Source organism: Brassica napus, chromosome C2 (genome assembly GCF_020379485.1).
Source record: "Brassica napus cultivar Da-Ae chromosome C2, Da-Ae, whole genome shotgun sequence".
Lineage (NCBI taxonomy): Eukaryota > Viridiplantae > Streptophyta > Magnoliopsida > Brassicales > Brassicaceae > Brassica > Brassica napus.
This window is the reverse complement of record NC_063445.1, coordinates 56,321,621-56,338,433: the sequence shown is the minus strand read 5'-3', so window position 1 is coordinate 56,338,433 and position 16,813 is coordinate 56,321,621. Positions and strand designations below refer to the sequence as shown.

The 16,813-nt window shown below is 33.8% G+C and overlaps 2 protein-coding genes across 2 annotated transcripts; both read left to right on the top strand.

Annotated features, from left to right (window-relative positions):
* Positions 1-2,560: 2,560 nt before the first annotated feature.
* Positions 2,561-4,391, top strand: LOC125582520 (U-box domain-containing protein 52-like). The gene is made up of 6 exons (XM_048749260.1): positions 2,561-2,722; positions 2,846-2,968; positions 3,039-3,212; positions 3,272-3,490; positions 3,937-3,963; positions 4,116-4,391. The coding sequence occupies exons 1-6, from the start codon at positions 2,561-2,563 to the stop codon at positions 4,389-4,391; spliced, it is 981 nt and encodes a 326-aa protein (XP_048605217.1).
* A 6,558-nt stretch (positions 4,392-10,949) lies between these two features.
* Positions 10,950-15,232, top strand: LOC106380114 (U-box domain-containing protein 52). The gene is made up of 8 exons (XM_013819931.3): positions 10,950-11,564; positions 11,657-11,778; positions 11,852-12,167; positions 12,268-12,722; positions 13,021-13,122; positions 13,202-13,630; positions 13,952-14,710; positions 14,781-15,232. The coding sequence occupies exons 1-8, from the start codon at positions 11,360-11,362 to the stop codon at positions 14,958-14,960; spliced, it is 2,568 nt and encodes an 855-aa protein (XP_013675385.1). The 5' UTR covers positions 10,950-11,359; the 3' UTR covers positions 14,961-15,232.
* The last annotated feature ends 1,581 nt before the right edge of the window (positions 15,233-16,813 follow it).

The window sequence follows — 16,813 nt, the reverse complement described above, 5'->3', positions numbered from 1 at the left end:
CACAACACCTCAATCTTTTGACCACAAACATCTTCAATATTAGCATCACTAACATTACCAAGAACGATCACATTAGCTCCTATCATTTTCCTCTTAGGCTTTGCCTCTTGAAGAAACAACAACACATCTCTCATTGGCGGCCGATCTGTCGGATTTCAACTTGTACATAACGATGCAATTCTCAACATTTGTTTCATCTCTTCTATTATCATACTACAAGACCTACCCATGCCTTTGTCTAGAACTTCTTCTACTACATGTTCTTGTATCTTCAGCTTTGACTTAGCCCAATCCACAATACAGTTACCTTCCCTGAATCCCAGTTCGACGGATTTATTAATTTCCTTTGATGATTTCTAATAATATAACTCTGTATCTGTAGATATCACTCTTTTTATCCACTTGTAGCTTGTATGCATGATATTTATTGAAGAAAAGAAGATGATGAAAATAAACTTTCTCATTAACCGTAGAAAGCATACATTGTTATGTATTTATACTCAGGTAGTTAAGCAAAAGGAAACCAAACCACACTAACCCAATGGTTAGCTAAAGGAAACTATACCAAAGATATATATAAGCTAATAATATTCTATAACCAAAAAAAAAACAAGAGTCAGAGGTTGTCAAGACTCAAAACTCCCTTTGAATGTATGAAAAGGTTTTCTTAAATAAATTTCTATTAGAAACCTTTAAAAAAAAAATCTATTAATCGCATAAATTTTTTTGGCCGAAAACCACTACTCCATTTACAAAAACACACATCTGAACAAATTTAATTTACATTGCCCATATGTTTTTACTTTTGTCATGCGTTGTGAGCACAACAATGCTTTAGCTTGAAGTTACATCTAAAGTGACAATATTGCATTATCATTAGCCTATGAAGTTCTAAACTGTTTATTTTGGAAATGACGTAAATTTTTAGTAAACCAATAGAAGGCCGCATTCGAATACCTAATACGACAAGGAAAAACTATTTTATGAAATAAGTGAATTTTTCTAAAAGGAAAAAAAAATATCGAATTTTTAAGCATGGGTATAGATTTAACGGATTGTAAATTATTTACTTACAGAATTAATAAACAAACCCTAAAAAATGGGTATTTGTATTAATCATGTTTTTCTCTAAATGTTCTTGCTTTTCATGTTTGATTCGCGTCGTTTGTTTATTAACATAAACACTTTCAAAGTTGTTATGCAGATTATGGAGACAAACACTTATACAATAAAAAGACACAAAAAAATAGAACAGAAATGAACAATAATAATAAAAGTTTCCACACAAGAGGTGTTTTTTTCCACTGAGTCGTAGACAACTTCAACTCCTTTCCAGTGTAATATCGTTGACCTGTGAAACAAAATACTCGGTTCTTTTACATAACAACATGGTAGCATCCATATCTTCTTTGGACTGAGCCGCTTTCTCATTTGTCGAGACAATTCCAGTGACCGAGGCTCCAAGCACATTTTCCCATTGACACAACGGAGACCCGACTTCACCAGCTGTAGCATGAACAATATTACTGTAATATATATTGTTTCTTTAAACAGAAATCTGTTCCCCCATTGGCCGATTTAGTTTCATCGGATATGTCTGAATTGATCAGAAAAATATACTCTAGGATTTGTTTTTTTTTTCAGTGAACATAGAAACATAGTTGACTTTCTGTAATTATCGAAATTTAGAATCTTTTTTTTTGTAAGAACACGAGCACGTATTGAGTACATGAGCACATAATGACTACATATACGATATAAATAATGATTACGGCTCCGAATGGTAACAACAGTTTGAGCGGTACGGAACAAGCTATTTAACTGCGGTGCAGTTTTAACGGTTATAAAAATGTATAGATATATTGTATATGTAGAGATTTTTGTTACTGTTAACTGCGATGCAGGGGCAGAGCGGTTAGTAACATTCGAAGCCTACATCTCTACTTGTTGCATACATTAATGAATCATGATAAATAGTCATGTATACGATTCTATAAGACTAAATACATTCTATACAAATATACAAAGAGTGTTAGTTAGACACTTTCAGTTTTTCACACAAATTTAAAGAATGATTGAAATGTGTTTATATTGTATTAATTAGTATTTGGAAATAAATATATTTTATAAAATCAATTTTGCAATAAATATTAAGTTTAAAATAAATATAAATTATATTAAATTTTAAAATGACACTTTTTATATAACAAGAAAAATGTAAAAATGATACTCTGTGGAAAATAAGGAATATTTTTATAGAAAAATATGTATTATTTTTTCAACGCATATATAAAGAAAATTAATTAATTAGTGAACAAGTTATAAATAAAGGTTGTGGCGGCAACAACGATGGCTTGTTGCAATTATTTCATATTAAGAAAATGCCATTATATCACCAAATTTAGGGTTCTTCTTCCTCATAGTTCTCTTCTAGAACAGAAACTACTAGGCAAGTTGTGTCATGGTTTTTTTCTAAAAGCCCCATCGCTCTGTTATATTTACATGCATATTCGTTGAGATCTATTATTAAATTTACATTTCATTAGTTGCAGGTAAAGCAATGGACAAGAAGATGTCAGCAAGATCATCAAGCGATCATCTATCTCCACCATCTCCTGTTGTAGCTGTAGCTATTAATGGAAATAAGAAGAGCAAAGACGTCGCGTATTGGGCTCTTGAGAAGTTCATCCCTGGAGGCTTTTCTGATTTCAAATTGATCTATGTTCGTCCTCCTATCACTTACATTATTACCCCAAGTAAGTCGTCACCAGAATCTTGTAGCTACTGCAAAATATCTATGTGTTTGGTAACAAAGATTATTGAGTTTTTATTTATTTGTTTTCAGTGGGGAAAGCGATATCTATATTTAGCGATAAGTGCTGAAGCAGTATCAGCTTACAGAAAAGAAGTAGATGGGAACACAAACGAGCTGCTTCGTCCTTACAAGCAAATGTTCGAAAGCAGAAAGGTACGGTCTCAAAGAACTAGGTTTAGTCTCTCCTTTCTTGTTGTGTTTTCTCAAAAATGTTACAAAATAGGTGCGAGTAGAGATCCTGGTGCTGGAATCACACGATCCTGTAGCTGCGATAGCGGAAGAGATTGCTGGAACTGGAGTCACCAAACTCGTTATAGGAATGTCTCATCTCGGATTCTTCATGAAAAAGATCGGTATGTCTTCTATGATCGCAACTTCTGTGCCACGATTCTGCACAGTCTATGTTGTCTCAAAGGGGAAACTAGCTTCTGTGCGTCCTTCCGATTCCGACTCTAGCGGAACGATAAGGTTCGAAAGAATGGAGAGAGACAGTTCCACGAGTGTCCCTCCGATCCTGATAGTCCTAGTCCCAGAGCCCCTTCGAGCAACAACCGTGAGATACCTAATATGGACTGGGGAGCAGTGGTTCCTGCGAACTATTCTTTTGTTTCTCATCAAGCATCTAACATGTCTGAGGGTCACCTCAGTCTCCATTCCATGACCGATAATAATCAGGTAAGTTAACTGTCTTGATTCTTGATTCTATTTTCTCTAGAGATCTGAGAGCCAGAGTCTCGAGTCATCTCATCACACTGCATTGATTTTTGTTTGCAACTGAAGCTACATCTTGTGTTGATTCTAGAAATGACATAAATCTCGGTGTACCAGTATTCATTGGGATTAAGGAAACCATTTTTTATTAAATAAGAAAGTTTTTAGAAAAGAAATATCGAGTTTTGATATAAATATGTGTTAATATCATAAATTATTAATTTATGTAATTAACATACAAACCCTAAAAACATGTAATTTTCGCAATCTGAGTTTCTCTCTATATCATAAATTATTCATTTATGTAATTAACATACAAAAAACATGTAATTTTCGCAATATGAGTTTATATCTAAATTTTCTTGTTTTCTTCGAGTTTCATTTGCGTTTGTTCACAACAAATTGTGTAGGCGAATCTGACATTTGAGATGGAGAAGGTGAGAGCCGAGCTGAAACATGTTCGGAGATGTATGCTATGGCTCAAACCGAGACTGTTGATGCCTCTCAAAAGGTTTTAGTCTAGACTTTTGACCGTGGCATTTTTCTTGTTATGTTACATTATGTGTTCTTATTTATGTTTTGGTTGCAGCTAACTGAGCTAAACCAGCGAAAATATGAGGAGTCAGAGAAGCTTATGGAGCTAAAAGAAAAGGAAGAACTAGCTAAAGATACAGCTTCAAAGGAGAAGCAGAGGTACGAAGATACTATGAAGGAGGCAGAGAAGGTTAAAGAACTCATGATGAAAGAGGCTTTACGTAGAAGAGAAGCTGAGATCAAAGCAGAGCGTGATGCTAAAGAGAAAGATGAGCTCCAGGCTTCTCTCGTCTGTCCCGGGATCCAATACCAATACTACTCATGGGATTAGGTGGTCATCGAACGAGCCATAAAAACCAACGGTTGAAGATTTGAGACAAGAATGATCAAGACCGACGTTATGAATGTGAAGTCTGTGGCAGAGTATTTGAATCTGGTCAAGCACTTGGTGGTCACAAGAAGGTTCATTACATTAAATGTAATTAGGTTCGGTTATGTTTGGTTAGTCGACTTCAACCGAGTAACATAGAACCTATGAATTGTGGAATTTGGGTGATTAACTGATATGGATGAACAAATAATGCATTATGCTCTATATGTTTATGTTGTTGTGCCCTTTTTAGTTTATTTTCTCTATTTTATAAATAAGACTTTTGTTAAAGTTCGTATTTTGTTTTCATTTTTCGTACCTTTAAGTTTTTTTTCTTTATAATAATAAAATTTGGTTACAGTTTATGTGTTTTTCATAAAATTGCTTATACAGAATATACATTTCTTTCAGAATTTAATTTCAGCAGAAAATTGCGAAATACAAAATTTGTAAATGTTGATGCAGTGATTCTATATGGTTTAGAGAAATCCACATGATTAAAGAATGTCTCATAATTCATACATAGTACATGGTTAAAGACCATTCATAATTCATAGTAATATTGTGTTAGTCAAACATCAAGACTAAAACATTAATGGTACATATTATTATGTTTTATTTAGAAGATTTTCTATATTTAATATATCTACGTGTCAATTTACAAATTAATCAGAATTTATGTTTTTGTTTGACTAAGTGAAGTCAAAGATATTCAATCCAAATATATACATTGATTAGTATACGAAGTAAAGAACTGCATAATAATTAGTGGTAAGACTAAGAATTTACGTTAAATGGAAATATCATCAAATGAAGTCGCGTAGCTTGATTGTTTCTTTGCATTTATGTTAATAAAAATGAAATTGATACTAATGTTGACTCCTTTCAAAGAAGTTGGAGTTCACATGTTAAGTGTTCCAAAATCGTTTTGAGTTGTACATCGACTACGCTGAAATAAAACGGGCCGATAATGGGTAAAAGACTTAAAGACCCACATACTGACAGTTACTCTAACTAGCCCGAGAAATGTAGGAGTTTGGTTGACTTGATCCTCTCCAAACAAAATGTAAAACATTTCACTCATACACAAAAGCAGAAGTACACTCATATATACTCACTCCCTAACACCCTTCAAAAAAAGAAAAAAAAAAGCTACAATCACATAAAACAACATATACGAAGAGATATATATCAACAATCACACCCCAATATATTGACCACAAACATATTCGCATTTAGCATCAGTAACATTACCAAGAACTAGGGGTGGGCACTTTACCCGATATCCGAAGTAGCACCCGAACCCGATCCGAAAAACTCGAACCGAAATCCGAACCGAAGTAGCAAAATACCCGAACGGGTATTGAATAAGGAGAGATTGGATACCCGAACCCGAACGGGTAATACCCGAACCCGAATGGATATCCGAAGATAACCGAACATATGTATAATTAACCTTATATTTCTATTTTACATCTCTTATTTTATATAAAATATTTATATTGATACTGCACATACTTTAAGTTCATATGATGTACATACAATTACGGAAAAAAATGATTTGCTACTCACTTAAAAAATGCATGTCAAGTGTTTTATTTCAAAAATTAACAAAAAGTTACATCTAAAATTAAAAAAAAAATAACTAAATTAATGCATTTTTAGTTTTAAAATGTTATGTCCAAATCTATTAACCCTTCAATCTATTTATAAATAAAAACTTAGTTAACTGAAAGTTATATTTTTAAATACAAGAAATTTGAGAAATAAAAATTTTAATTTTTTTTTTCAAAATCTAAATATCCGAACCCGATCCGAAATAACCGAATCCGAACTAAAAATACCCGAACCCGACCCGAAATACAGAAATACCCGAACGGGTTCTACACCTCTATACCGAAATACCCGAAAATCCGAAATATCCGATTCGAACCCGAACGGGTACCCGAACGCCCACCCCTACCAAGAACGATCACATCATCTCCGATCATCTTCCTAGCTCTTCGGCTTTGCTTCTTGAAGAAACAACACATCTCTCATTGGCGACGTTCTGCTGGATTACGACTTGGCCAACAAACACTAATCTGTTTACCGAAACACACATCTGAACAGATTTAATATACATGGCCCATGATTTTATTTTTGTCATGTGTTGTAAGCACGGCAATGCCTTAGCTTGAAGTTATGAGCACATTAAAAAGACAATAATCCATTATCATTAACCTAGTGAATTCTAAACACTTTCAGTGTTGTTAATAATATTAAAATCTTATCGTTTCGAGTTTCATTACATTCCATCATGGAGGTCTTGTCAAGAAGAGCGACAGCATGAACACGGATAGTGTGCTCACGTTTGAAGTATTATTCTTTAATATTGTTTTGTTTCTTTAAACAGAAATCTGTTCCCCATTGGCCTATTTAGCTTCTTCGGATTTGTCTGAATTGATCAGACAAAGAGACTAAAGGATTTTTTTTTTCTCAGTAAACAACAGAACATATGAACATAGTTGACTTTTTGTAATACATTAAAATTCAAAATCTTATTAAAAAAACACGAGCACATAAAGTCGAAGGATTTCCTAGGTATATCCTCGACGATTCTATAAGACTAGATCTCTAGTTGTTGCAGTTTTCTCATTAATAAAGCATATGATAAGTAGTCATAAGGTATAGTAAGCAAGAAAAGACGTGACAAAACGGACGAGAATGTCGTGTAGGCGACTAAATGTTATCCTATAATTTCAATTTTGATCTTAATATGTAAGCGATAACTCAAACTATGTCCGTAAATCATGCTCACGGAGAATCAAATATTTATTGAAATTATAATGGATTGGGTATTAAGCTTTAACTAGGATAGAATTCGCACTGTGCACGGCTAAATTTCATTTTAAATATTTAATTTGTTTAAGTTTGTTTTTTCTATCTTTTAAAATGATCGTAGATCCGTCATTGAGATTTGGAAACCGAATATAAATCTTTGTATATAAAGTGTTAGCCAAAAGTCAATACCATCTCTAACTCTAAATGAGTCATCATGAACTAATAATCTTAATCTTAATTTTCCATCAGTTTTAAATAGTTTGAGATATTTTATAAATATTTTATATAATCAAATTTAAATAATTTATATGAATCCATGTTTGATAGTTCAAAATTAAATATAACATATGAAGTCCAAAATATAACTCTAATTTAATAGGTTAGATATATTTTTAATTTTTCAAATAAAAATGAATATTTTTTTACAAAAATCTAACAAAATATTTTAAAATTTTCATTTCCAAAAATCAATTAATTTAAATTTCAATTATCAGTAAAATATTATATGTGATTTTAATTTTAATTTTTAAATCAAAACTGAATTGATTTAAATTTTTAATTTCATTTTAATGATAATCAGAATTTAAATTAATTAATTACGAAAATAAACTGCAAATAGATTTTTTAAAGATTTTGTTAGAATTTTGTAAAGAAAGTTGTTTATTTGTATTTTAAATAAAATATAAAGATATTAAAAGATATTGTAATTAAATTATGTGTAATTTGATAAATTTTCTAAGAGATAGTCCAAATAAAAAATCACACAAAGAGTTATATGACTCAAATTTAATATATTAAATAGTAATAAAAGTGTAGAAAACTCCTTAATCTACAGATTTTCTCAAAAAAAAAAAAAAAAGTGTAGTGAGCTCTTTATTTTGATAAATGTTCTTTGTAGAAAAATCCTTAGTCTACTAATTTAAGAGAATACTAGTTAATGTTTCTACACCATAAAATATCCGGGAAAAGGAACTTATAAATCTCCAACTATTTGAAATCAACACTTTTAATATCCAACTATCACTTGTGTATATTTAGTCTTGAAATCATGATTGCACAAAATTAGACTTAAAAAATCAAACGTTAATTGTAATTAGAAAAGAGATTGAGTTTGGCTTACAAAACCCCAATCACAAATATCAGTTATGTCTATGCGATTCTGAGTGAGAAGAAGCAATTCACGGTGACTTTAAATCAAACAAGTCGGTGAAAGGATAGTGAAAACCCACTTAGAAACTGATGCAGCAAGATATTTGGAAATATTATAAATATCTTTATTATTCACTAGTTTACATAGATAATTACTTGTTATTGTATTTTCTATATTTTAGTAGTTTTCTTATTTTAATTAAGATTAGGGTTTTCATAGATTTAAGGATTTATTATAAATAGGCATTCAAGCCTAAAGTTGTATTCAGTTTGATTTGATTAATAAAGAGCTTTGGCTTTTGGGAGAATTGGATTCTCTATTCCTTGCATTGATTTGATTAGATTCATCAATCAAGAAGCAGGTCCCAAGCGAGGATTCCCTAGAATCCCTTGGTTGAGCTGGCAGGTCCCAAGCGTGGTTCCATAACCCCTTGGTTGAGCTGTTTATCGTTGCTTCCGCTCCATCAGGTGGTATCAGAGCTGCGTCTCTTTGGTTTCTTAATCGGAGAACGATTCTGGATGTCATGTTGATTAGCAGTTGCAATCTATATCCTTTCGTGGACGAAAGTCCTTTTGTCGAGAGAGAATACCATGAGATCTATCGAGAGATCTATGGTGATCCAATCTACGACGTTTATGAAGATGATGAGATCTACAAAGAGATTTGTGGAGATCCAATCTATGATTTTTATGAAGAAAACGATTTTGATAATTTAGTCTGTGCAAACATAGGACGAAATCTCGTTTATGCAGAAGGCTTCAAGCATAATCAGGTTCGTGCAATATTCGTGCAGAAACAATTTTATGAAGAATTTGGCTCGTGCAAAATTTGTGCAAATTCGACTTGTGAAGATTTTGTGCAGCATCCTGTGTGGAAAAACCGGTTGAAGATTCGAGGACGAATCTTTCTTTGCCGGCGAGACCTGATGCAGCAAGATATTTGGAAATATTCTAAATATCTTTATTATTCACTAGTTTACATAGATAATTACTTGTTATTGTATTTTCTATATTTTAGTAGTTTTCTTATTTTAATTAAGATTAGGGTTTTCATAGATTTAAGGATTTATTATAAATAGGCATTCAAGCCTAAAGTTGTATTCAGTTTGATTTGATTAATAAAGAGCTTTGGCTTTTGGGAGAATTGGATTCTCTATTCCTTGCATTGATTTGATTAGATTCATCAATCAAGAAGCAGGTCCCAAGCGAGGATTCCCTAGAATCCCTTGGTTGAGCTGGCAGGTCCCAAGCGTGGTTCCATAACCCCTTGGTTGAGCTGTTTATCGTTGCTTCCTCTCCATCAGAAACTCAGACATGATTCAACGGAGCTTAATCATTTACCTTTCACTCTCTATCGGAATAAAAATTCTGAATGCTCTTCAAATCAGAGTTTTTTCCAAGTTCCACCATTAGTTCTGAAATAGATTTTCACTATTTTCTCATCGGAAGTACACTTGTTTGATCTTCAGTCGTTGTGAATCACTTTCTATCACTCAAAGTCACATGACACAATTGATATCATTGATTTTGGAGTTTTGAAAGCCAAACTCGATCCATTTTCTAATTACAGTTAACGTTTCTGTCTAGTAATTAAAGTTTAACTTTTTCAAGTCTAATTTTGCACAGTCAATCATGATTTGAGGATTAAATTTGTGCAAGTGATAATTGAGTATTAAAAGTGCTGATTTCAAATAGTTGGAGATTTAAAATCTCATTTTTACTAAGATATCGAGAGATGTTTTTAGAAAGATCTCGTAGTTTCTACATTGTCTCGTGGAGCAATGTAGTCAGTCCATGAATTCAAATTAGAAATGTATTTTAAATCTATTTCTATATTCTTTCTTAACTCAAAGCAAATGTAAAAAGAGTTTACGGGCTAATATCTTTATGATTAAGTAATGTAAAACTCTTCTCAGGTTACACTTGTAATGAATTCTATCTTTATTAATTTTACCATCTTCTAATTGTATATGTATACATATTTTAATAACAACTAGATTTTGATCCGCGCTTTCAAAACGCGGATTTATTTTTGTTTTTTTTTTCAATTGACAAATATTTAGTAAATGTCACATTTTCATATATTTGTGCTTTATTTTATAAAAGACTTAAAATTTTTATCTTTATTTATCGTATTTCATTTTAAATGACTATTTATGTTAAAAAAATTAAACTTTATTTTTTTAATGAATTAAGTTGGTATAACTCTGATAAATTAATTTTATTATGGGGTTAATATTTTAATTAAAAAAATTATATACTTTTAATAAAGATTTATACTTTTCAATAAAAAAATTCAATTATTTTTATGAGTGCTTAAATTATATTAAGAAAAGAAAAAAATAAAATAATTAAGAATAGTTGAAAAAAAATTATTTTAACTTGGACTCAATGGCCCAAAGGAAAAAAAAGTGAGAATTGAATCTGATTTTTTAATAGGCCCAAATGGCCCAAGAGAGATTTGATTTGGGCTGGATCCAAAAATAATGACCCAATATAGATTTGTTATTAATATTACTTAATTGCCCTTAATGAAACATGCAATGTTAGTGAAGGAAACATGCCCCTAAGGTAATTATGACAATAGGATCCTGCTTTAATAGTATAGATCTCAAGCCTTTATTTTATTTGTTTGACTTTGTTTATTTAAAACAAAAACTGAGGGATATACGACGTAGATACTTTTACGACGTATATAACGATAATTTTATAGAAACAAGACAGAGAAAAGTATGTACTACTATTTCAACGTATGAAAAAAAAAATTAATTAGTGAGCTAACTATAAATAAAGATTGTGCGGCAACAACGTGTCAGCTTGTGGCAAGTTTTCTGTCTTTAAGAAAATGTCATAAGATCACCAAACTTTAGGGGTTTTGTTCTTCTTCCTCCTCATTGTTCTCTGTTAGAACATAACTACAAGGTAAGTACCGTGTTGACTTTTGTCTGAAAACCACAATGGAAGGAAAAAAACCAGCAAGATCATTAAGCGAACACCTATCTCTACCTCCTACACCATCTCCTGCTGTAGCTGTAGCCATTAATGGTAAAAAGAAGAGCAAATACGTAGCCTTTTGGGCTCTTGAGAAGTTCATCCCTGAAGGCTTCTCTGATTTCAAATTGATCTATGTTCGTCCTCCTGTCACTTACATCCCTACCCCTAGTAAGTTGTGACTTAAAATATTTTTTTATAGCTTATGCAAAATATCTATGTGTTTGGGAACAAAGATTTGAGTCTTTCTTATTCGGTTTCAGTGGGGAATGCGATATCGATATCCGAGCTAAGAGCTGACGTAGTATCAGCTTACAGACAAGAAGTGGATTGGAACACAAACGAGACGCTCCGTCCTTACAAGAAAATGTTCGAAAGGAGAAAGGTTTGGTCTCAAGACTTTCCTTTATTGTTCTGTTTTCTCAAAATCTGAAAGTATCCCAAATGGTGTAACGTAGGTGCGAGTAGAGATTCTGGTGCTGGAGTCGCACGATCCTGTGGCTGCGATAGCAGAAGAGATTGCTGGAACCAGGGTCACCAAACTCGTTATAGGAATGTCTCTTCGCGGATTCTTTTCAAGAAAGATCGATATGTCTTCTATGATCGCCACTGCTGTCCCAAGATTCTGCACAGTCTATGTAGTCTCAAAGGGGAAGCTAGCATCCGTGCGTCCTTCTGATTCAGACGCTAGCGGAACGATAAGGATCGAGAGAATAGAGAGAGACAGCTTCACCAGTGGCTCCACTGATAGTCCTAGTCCTAGAGTCCCTTCTGGTAAAACTCTAAGATTGAATCGTAACGAGTCTTTTATTTTATTGTTTTAAGTTGGAAGTCCATAAAACTTAACAATTATTTATTTGGTCGTCTGGAACAGACTACCAAGACTTTCTCTCCTTTGTTTCGGAAGCGCAATCCCGAGTCTCTCATTTCCTCCCCCCTGCAAAACATTCGGAGGTGGGCAGCAGCGCGGTGGTTCAAATGGATACGAGTTCTAGCGAGACGGACCAGTCGGAAGTGTCTACAGGGAGGGCGATGCAGATTGTACCGAGCAGTGGCAATGAAGAGAAGAAGAGTAACACTAGCAATGAGAGCTTTAGTGCATCGTTTCCAATGGGAGCTGAGGCGTATCACGCGATGAGCTTTGCTTCTAAATGGAGAGATCATGAGGATAGGAGATCGATCATGAGCTCGTCATCGAGCAACAACCACGATATAACCAATATGGATTGGGGAGCAGTGGTTCCTGAGAACTATTCTTTTGTTTCTCATCAAGCTTCTAACATGTCTGAGGGCCTCCTCAGTGTCCATTCCGTGACCGATAATAATCAGGTAAGTCAACTGTGTTGGTTCTTGATATTCTTTTTCTAGAGATCTGAGAAGGTTAAATTTCATGGACTTCCAACTTAAAATCAATTAACTAACGGTAAATGGGCCAAAGTCTCTTATATATTAGTGTTGGTTTCTGTAATCTTTCGATGTGTAATTTCAACAGAGAACTAGATTCTAGAGTATCATATCATTTTGCTGACTCAGGGCAATCAAACTGTCTTGATCTTGATTCTGTTCTTTTTTTCGGAGAGACAGAACATATTTATGTTTGGAACTGAAGTTATGTCTAATTGTGTAGGTGAATCTGAATTTTGAGATAGAGAAGCTGAGAGCCGAGCTGAAACATGTTCAGGAGATGTATGCTATGGCTCAAACCGAGACTGTTGATGCCTCTCAAAAGGTTTTAGTCTAAACTTTTGACCGTGGCATTTTTCTTGTTATGTTACATTATGTGTTCTTATTTATGTTTTTGGTTGCAGCTAACTGAGCTAAACCAGCGAAAACATGAGGAGTCAGAGAAGCTTATGGAGCTGAAAGAAAAGGAAGAACTAGCTAAAGATACAGCTTCAAAGGAGAAGCAGAGGTACGAAGAGACGATGAAGGAGGCAGAGAAGGTTAAAGAACTCATGATGAAAGAGGCTTTACGTAGAAGAGAAGCTGAGATCAAAGCAGAGCGCGATGCAAAAGAGAAAGATAAGCTCCAGGCTTCTCTCGTCTCTCCAGGGATCCAGTACCAACACTACTCATGGGAGGAGATTGCAGTCGCGACTTCTGACTTTTCTGAAGATCTCAAGATCGGAATGGGAGCCTATGGAACGGTTTACAAATGTAATCTACATCACACGACCGGCGCTGTCAAGGTGCTTCATGCAGGAGAAACTCAGCTCTCTAAACAGTTTGATCAAGAGGTCAGTTTTCTAGTTACATTAAACAAGGCATGATGAAACATTCCTCTTGACTCCTAAATTTACAAATGTAATCTGCATCACATGACAAGTCTTATGAAACATTCGTCTTGACTCCTAAATTTTTAAAAGTAAATATAAATAAGTCTTAAGACCTATATTATAAGAAGAAAATTTTATCAAGTTTTACCTTAAAAATTTTATGCACTCTCGGACCGACTCTAGTAAATTATCTAATGGCTTACTTCACTCCTCAGTTTCTTTTTTGTTTACCAAAATCTTACCAATAAGAGTCTAAAATATTTCGCATTTATGTTTTGACAGCTTGAGATCTTGAGCAAGATCCGACATCCTCACCTAGTCCTCCTCCTCGGGGCATGTCCCGAACGAGGCTGCTTGGTCTACGAGTACATGGATAACGGAAGCTTAGATGACAGGTTGATGCAAGTCAACGACACACCTGCTATCCCTTGGTTCGAGCGTTTCAGGATCGCTTTAGAAGTCGCTTCAGCGCTAGTCTTCCTCCACAAGTCCAAGCCTAGACCAATCATTCACCGTGACCTCAAACCAGGAAACATCTTACTTGACCACAACTTCGTCAGCAAATTAGGCGACGTTGGTCTCTCCACAATGGTTAACCAAGACGACGCTGCTTCTAAACTAACCGTCTTCAAGAAAACAAGTCCCGTGGGAACACTATGTTACATCGACCCTGAGTATCAACGGACAGGGATCATCTCACCCAAGTCCGATGTATATTCACTAGGGATTGTGATTCTGCAGCTGATAACAGGCAAGCCCGCGATAGCTATTACTCATATGGTTGAAGAAGCTATTGGAGATGATGCTGAGTTTATGGCATTGTTGGACGTGAAAGCTGGACCGTGGCCTATTAGCGAGACTCGTGAATTAGCTGCTTTAGGGCTGTGTTGTACTGAACTAAGACGCAGAGATAGACCTGATCTTAAGGATCAGATCATACCGGCTTTGGAGCGGCTTAGGAAAGTCGTTGACAAAGCTCAAAACCTTATCGGGAGAACACCTTCTGGTCCTCCATCCCATTTCATTTGTCCACTTCTCAAGGTTTGTACATTATTTTTTACTTGCATGGCAAGAAATGATTTAACCTAAATTTTATTTGTATTGATTATAGGGAGTGATGAACGAGCCATGCGTGGCTGCAGATGGGTACACGTACGATCGTGAAGCTATACAGGACTGGCTTAGAGAGAATGATACGTCCCCAGTGACAAACCTACCGTTGCCTAACAAGAACCTTCTTGCTAATTACACTCTTTACTCAGCAATCATGGAGTGGAAATCTAATAAATAATAATGAGAGAGATAAGTACAATTTGGTTCAGTGATCTTTTTTTGTGTGTGTGTGCTTTTCGTTCCTCCTTTGTTTCTTGTGTGATGAGATGCCAGATTACAACAATAGAGATGAAGAGAGATATATGTCTTTTGTTTTGTTTTTTTGTCAAAAAGAAAAAGAAAAGAGATATGTCTTTTGATTTAATCTTCTTGTATTTCTTTCTACTCTTGTTTGATAAAAGTGTAATCTCATTTTGAACCTCCTTAAGAAAAAAAAACTCTTGATTTATATTTTCATTAAATCAAGGATTTGTCATTCTATTTTTTGCCAACATTAATACACACCACTAAACTACAAATTCTATTAAAAACTTATTTCAGTCCAAATAGAATTACATAGACTGATGATATGAAGATGTTGGACCATCTCCAAGAAAAGAACCCACACCTACACTATCATATCAACCACGAAATGTCCACTCGAGGTTAAGGTCAATAAATGCACATGATCAGTGATAAAGTTAAAACTGTGTTTATCAAACGCATAATTAAAAGTTTTATTCCCCATAACATCCTTATCTCAGATTTCCAGCACCTGTTATTTTGTCCAACATTGAATGTTAACAACTCAAAGCCATTTAATGAACATAATAAATGCTAAAAGTACATCTGTATGCTCATATTGGACCTGCACTATAATACATCCAAGAGTAATCCAATGAAAATAATGCTATTTATTACTACTAGTATATGTGTTTCATAATATTAAATGTTTTGTGAAACTGAATGAGTATTAAAAATTGTACAGTAACCAAGTAATTAAATGGTTGTACAGTAACCGAGTAAATGACAAACTAGTTGGTACGTAATATTCCCTCCATTTTTTATATAAGTCGTTTTACAGAAATTTTTATGTTCCAAATTATATGACGTTTTTGGTTTTCTATGTAAAATTTATTAACATTTAATGTTATATGACCAATGATAATATAGTTTTTATTTTATTATTGATTGATTTGTGGTTAGGTAAATAATTAATGATGTTTTGTTTAGAAAATATAAAAAAAAATTTTTTTTAATCTATGTACATAATTATAAAACGACTTATATTAAAAAAACGGAGAGAGTAACTTTGTTTAAAAGTTCACATGTCACTCAAAAGAGTTGTAGAAGGACAGTCTCAATAAATGGTCACGTGTACATCTGTATTTCAATTGCTCTGTTGCATGAATAAGTAGATCAAATTAACTTGTCGTCTAACTTATCTGACATGCATCCATTTAAGAGGTGAGCATCCGCATCTGAAAGCTTTATAGGGGATTTTCTGTTTTACTGTTAAACTTCTCAAGTACCCAAATACTAAAGATTCATGCGGAGAAGTTTATTAGTTGGAGTATAGACCACAAGACGTTTTGGTTCAGATTGTATTGTGACGGGAAGATTCATGTGATAATTTTACTGGGAGGTATATCGACGCAACGAGGTCCAAGAAAGGAGCTGCTATGGATAAGTTCTCTCACGTATTATGTCATGATTCATTTGCTTTTAAAACCAAGGTCAAACCACATGAAAATTATCATCAAGTTCAATTTCATGTCACTACAACAAGATTCGCAAAAGAAGAGTCATATTGTAGTTGAACAAGAAAGCTAAAACAAAAGATAAATCGTATGTATTCACTATTTATCAGCGAAAACCTCACAACTTGAAAAGTCAAGAATATAGAATAAACAAGTTGGTAGTCCGACAAAATCCCACGTCGTTCTGACTTACAACGTCATCTCGCTTCTCAAACCTTTGTGGAAGAGACATCACACAAACAAACAAAAAATCATCTAGACTTTTTTGACACTTTCATTCCCTTAACCTTTT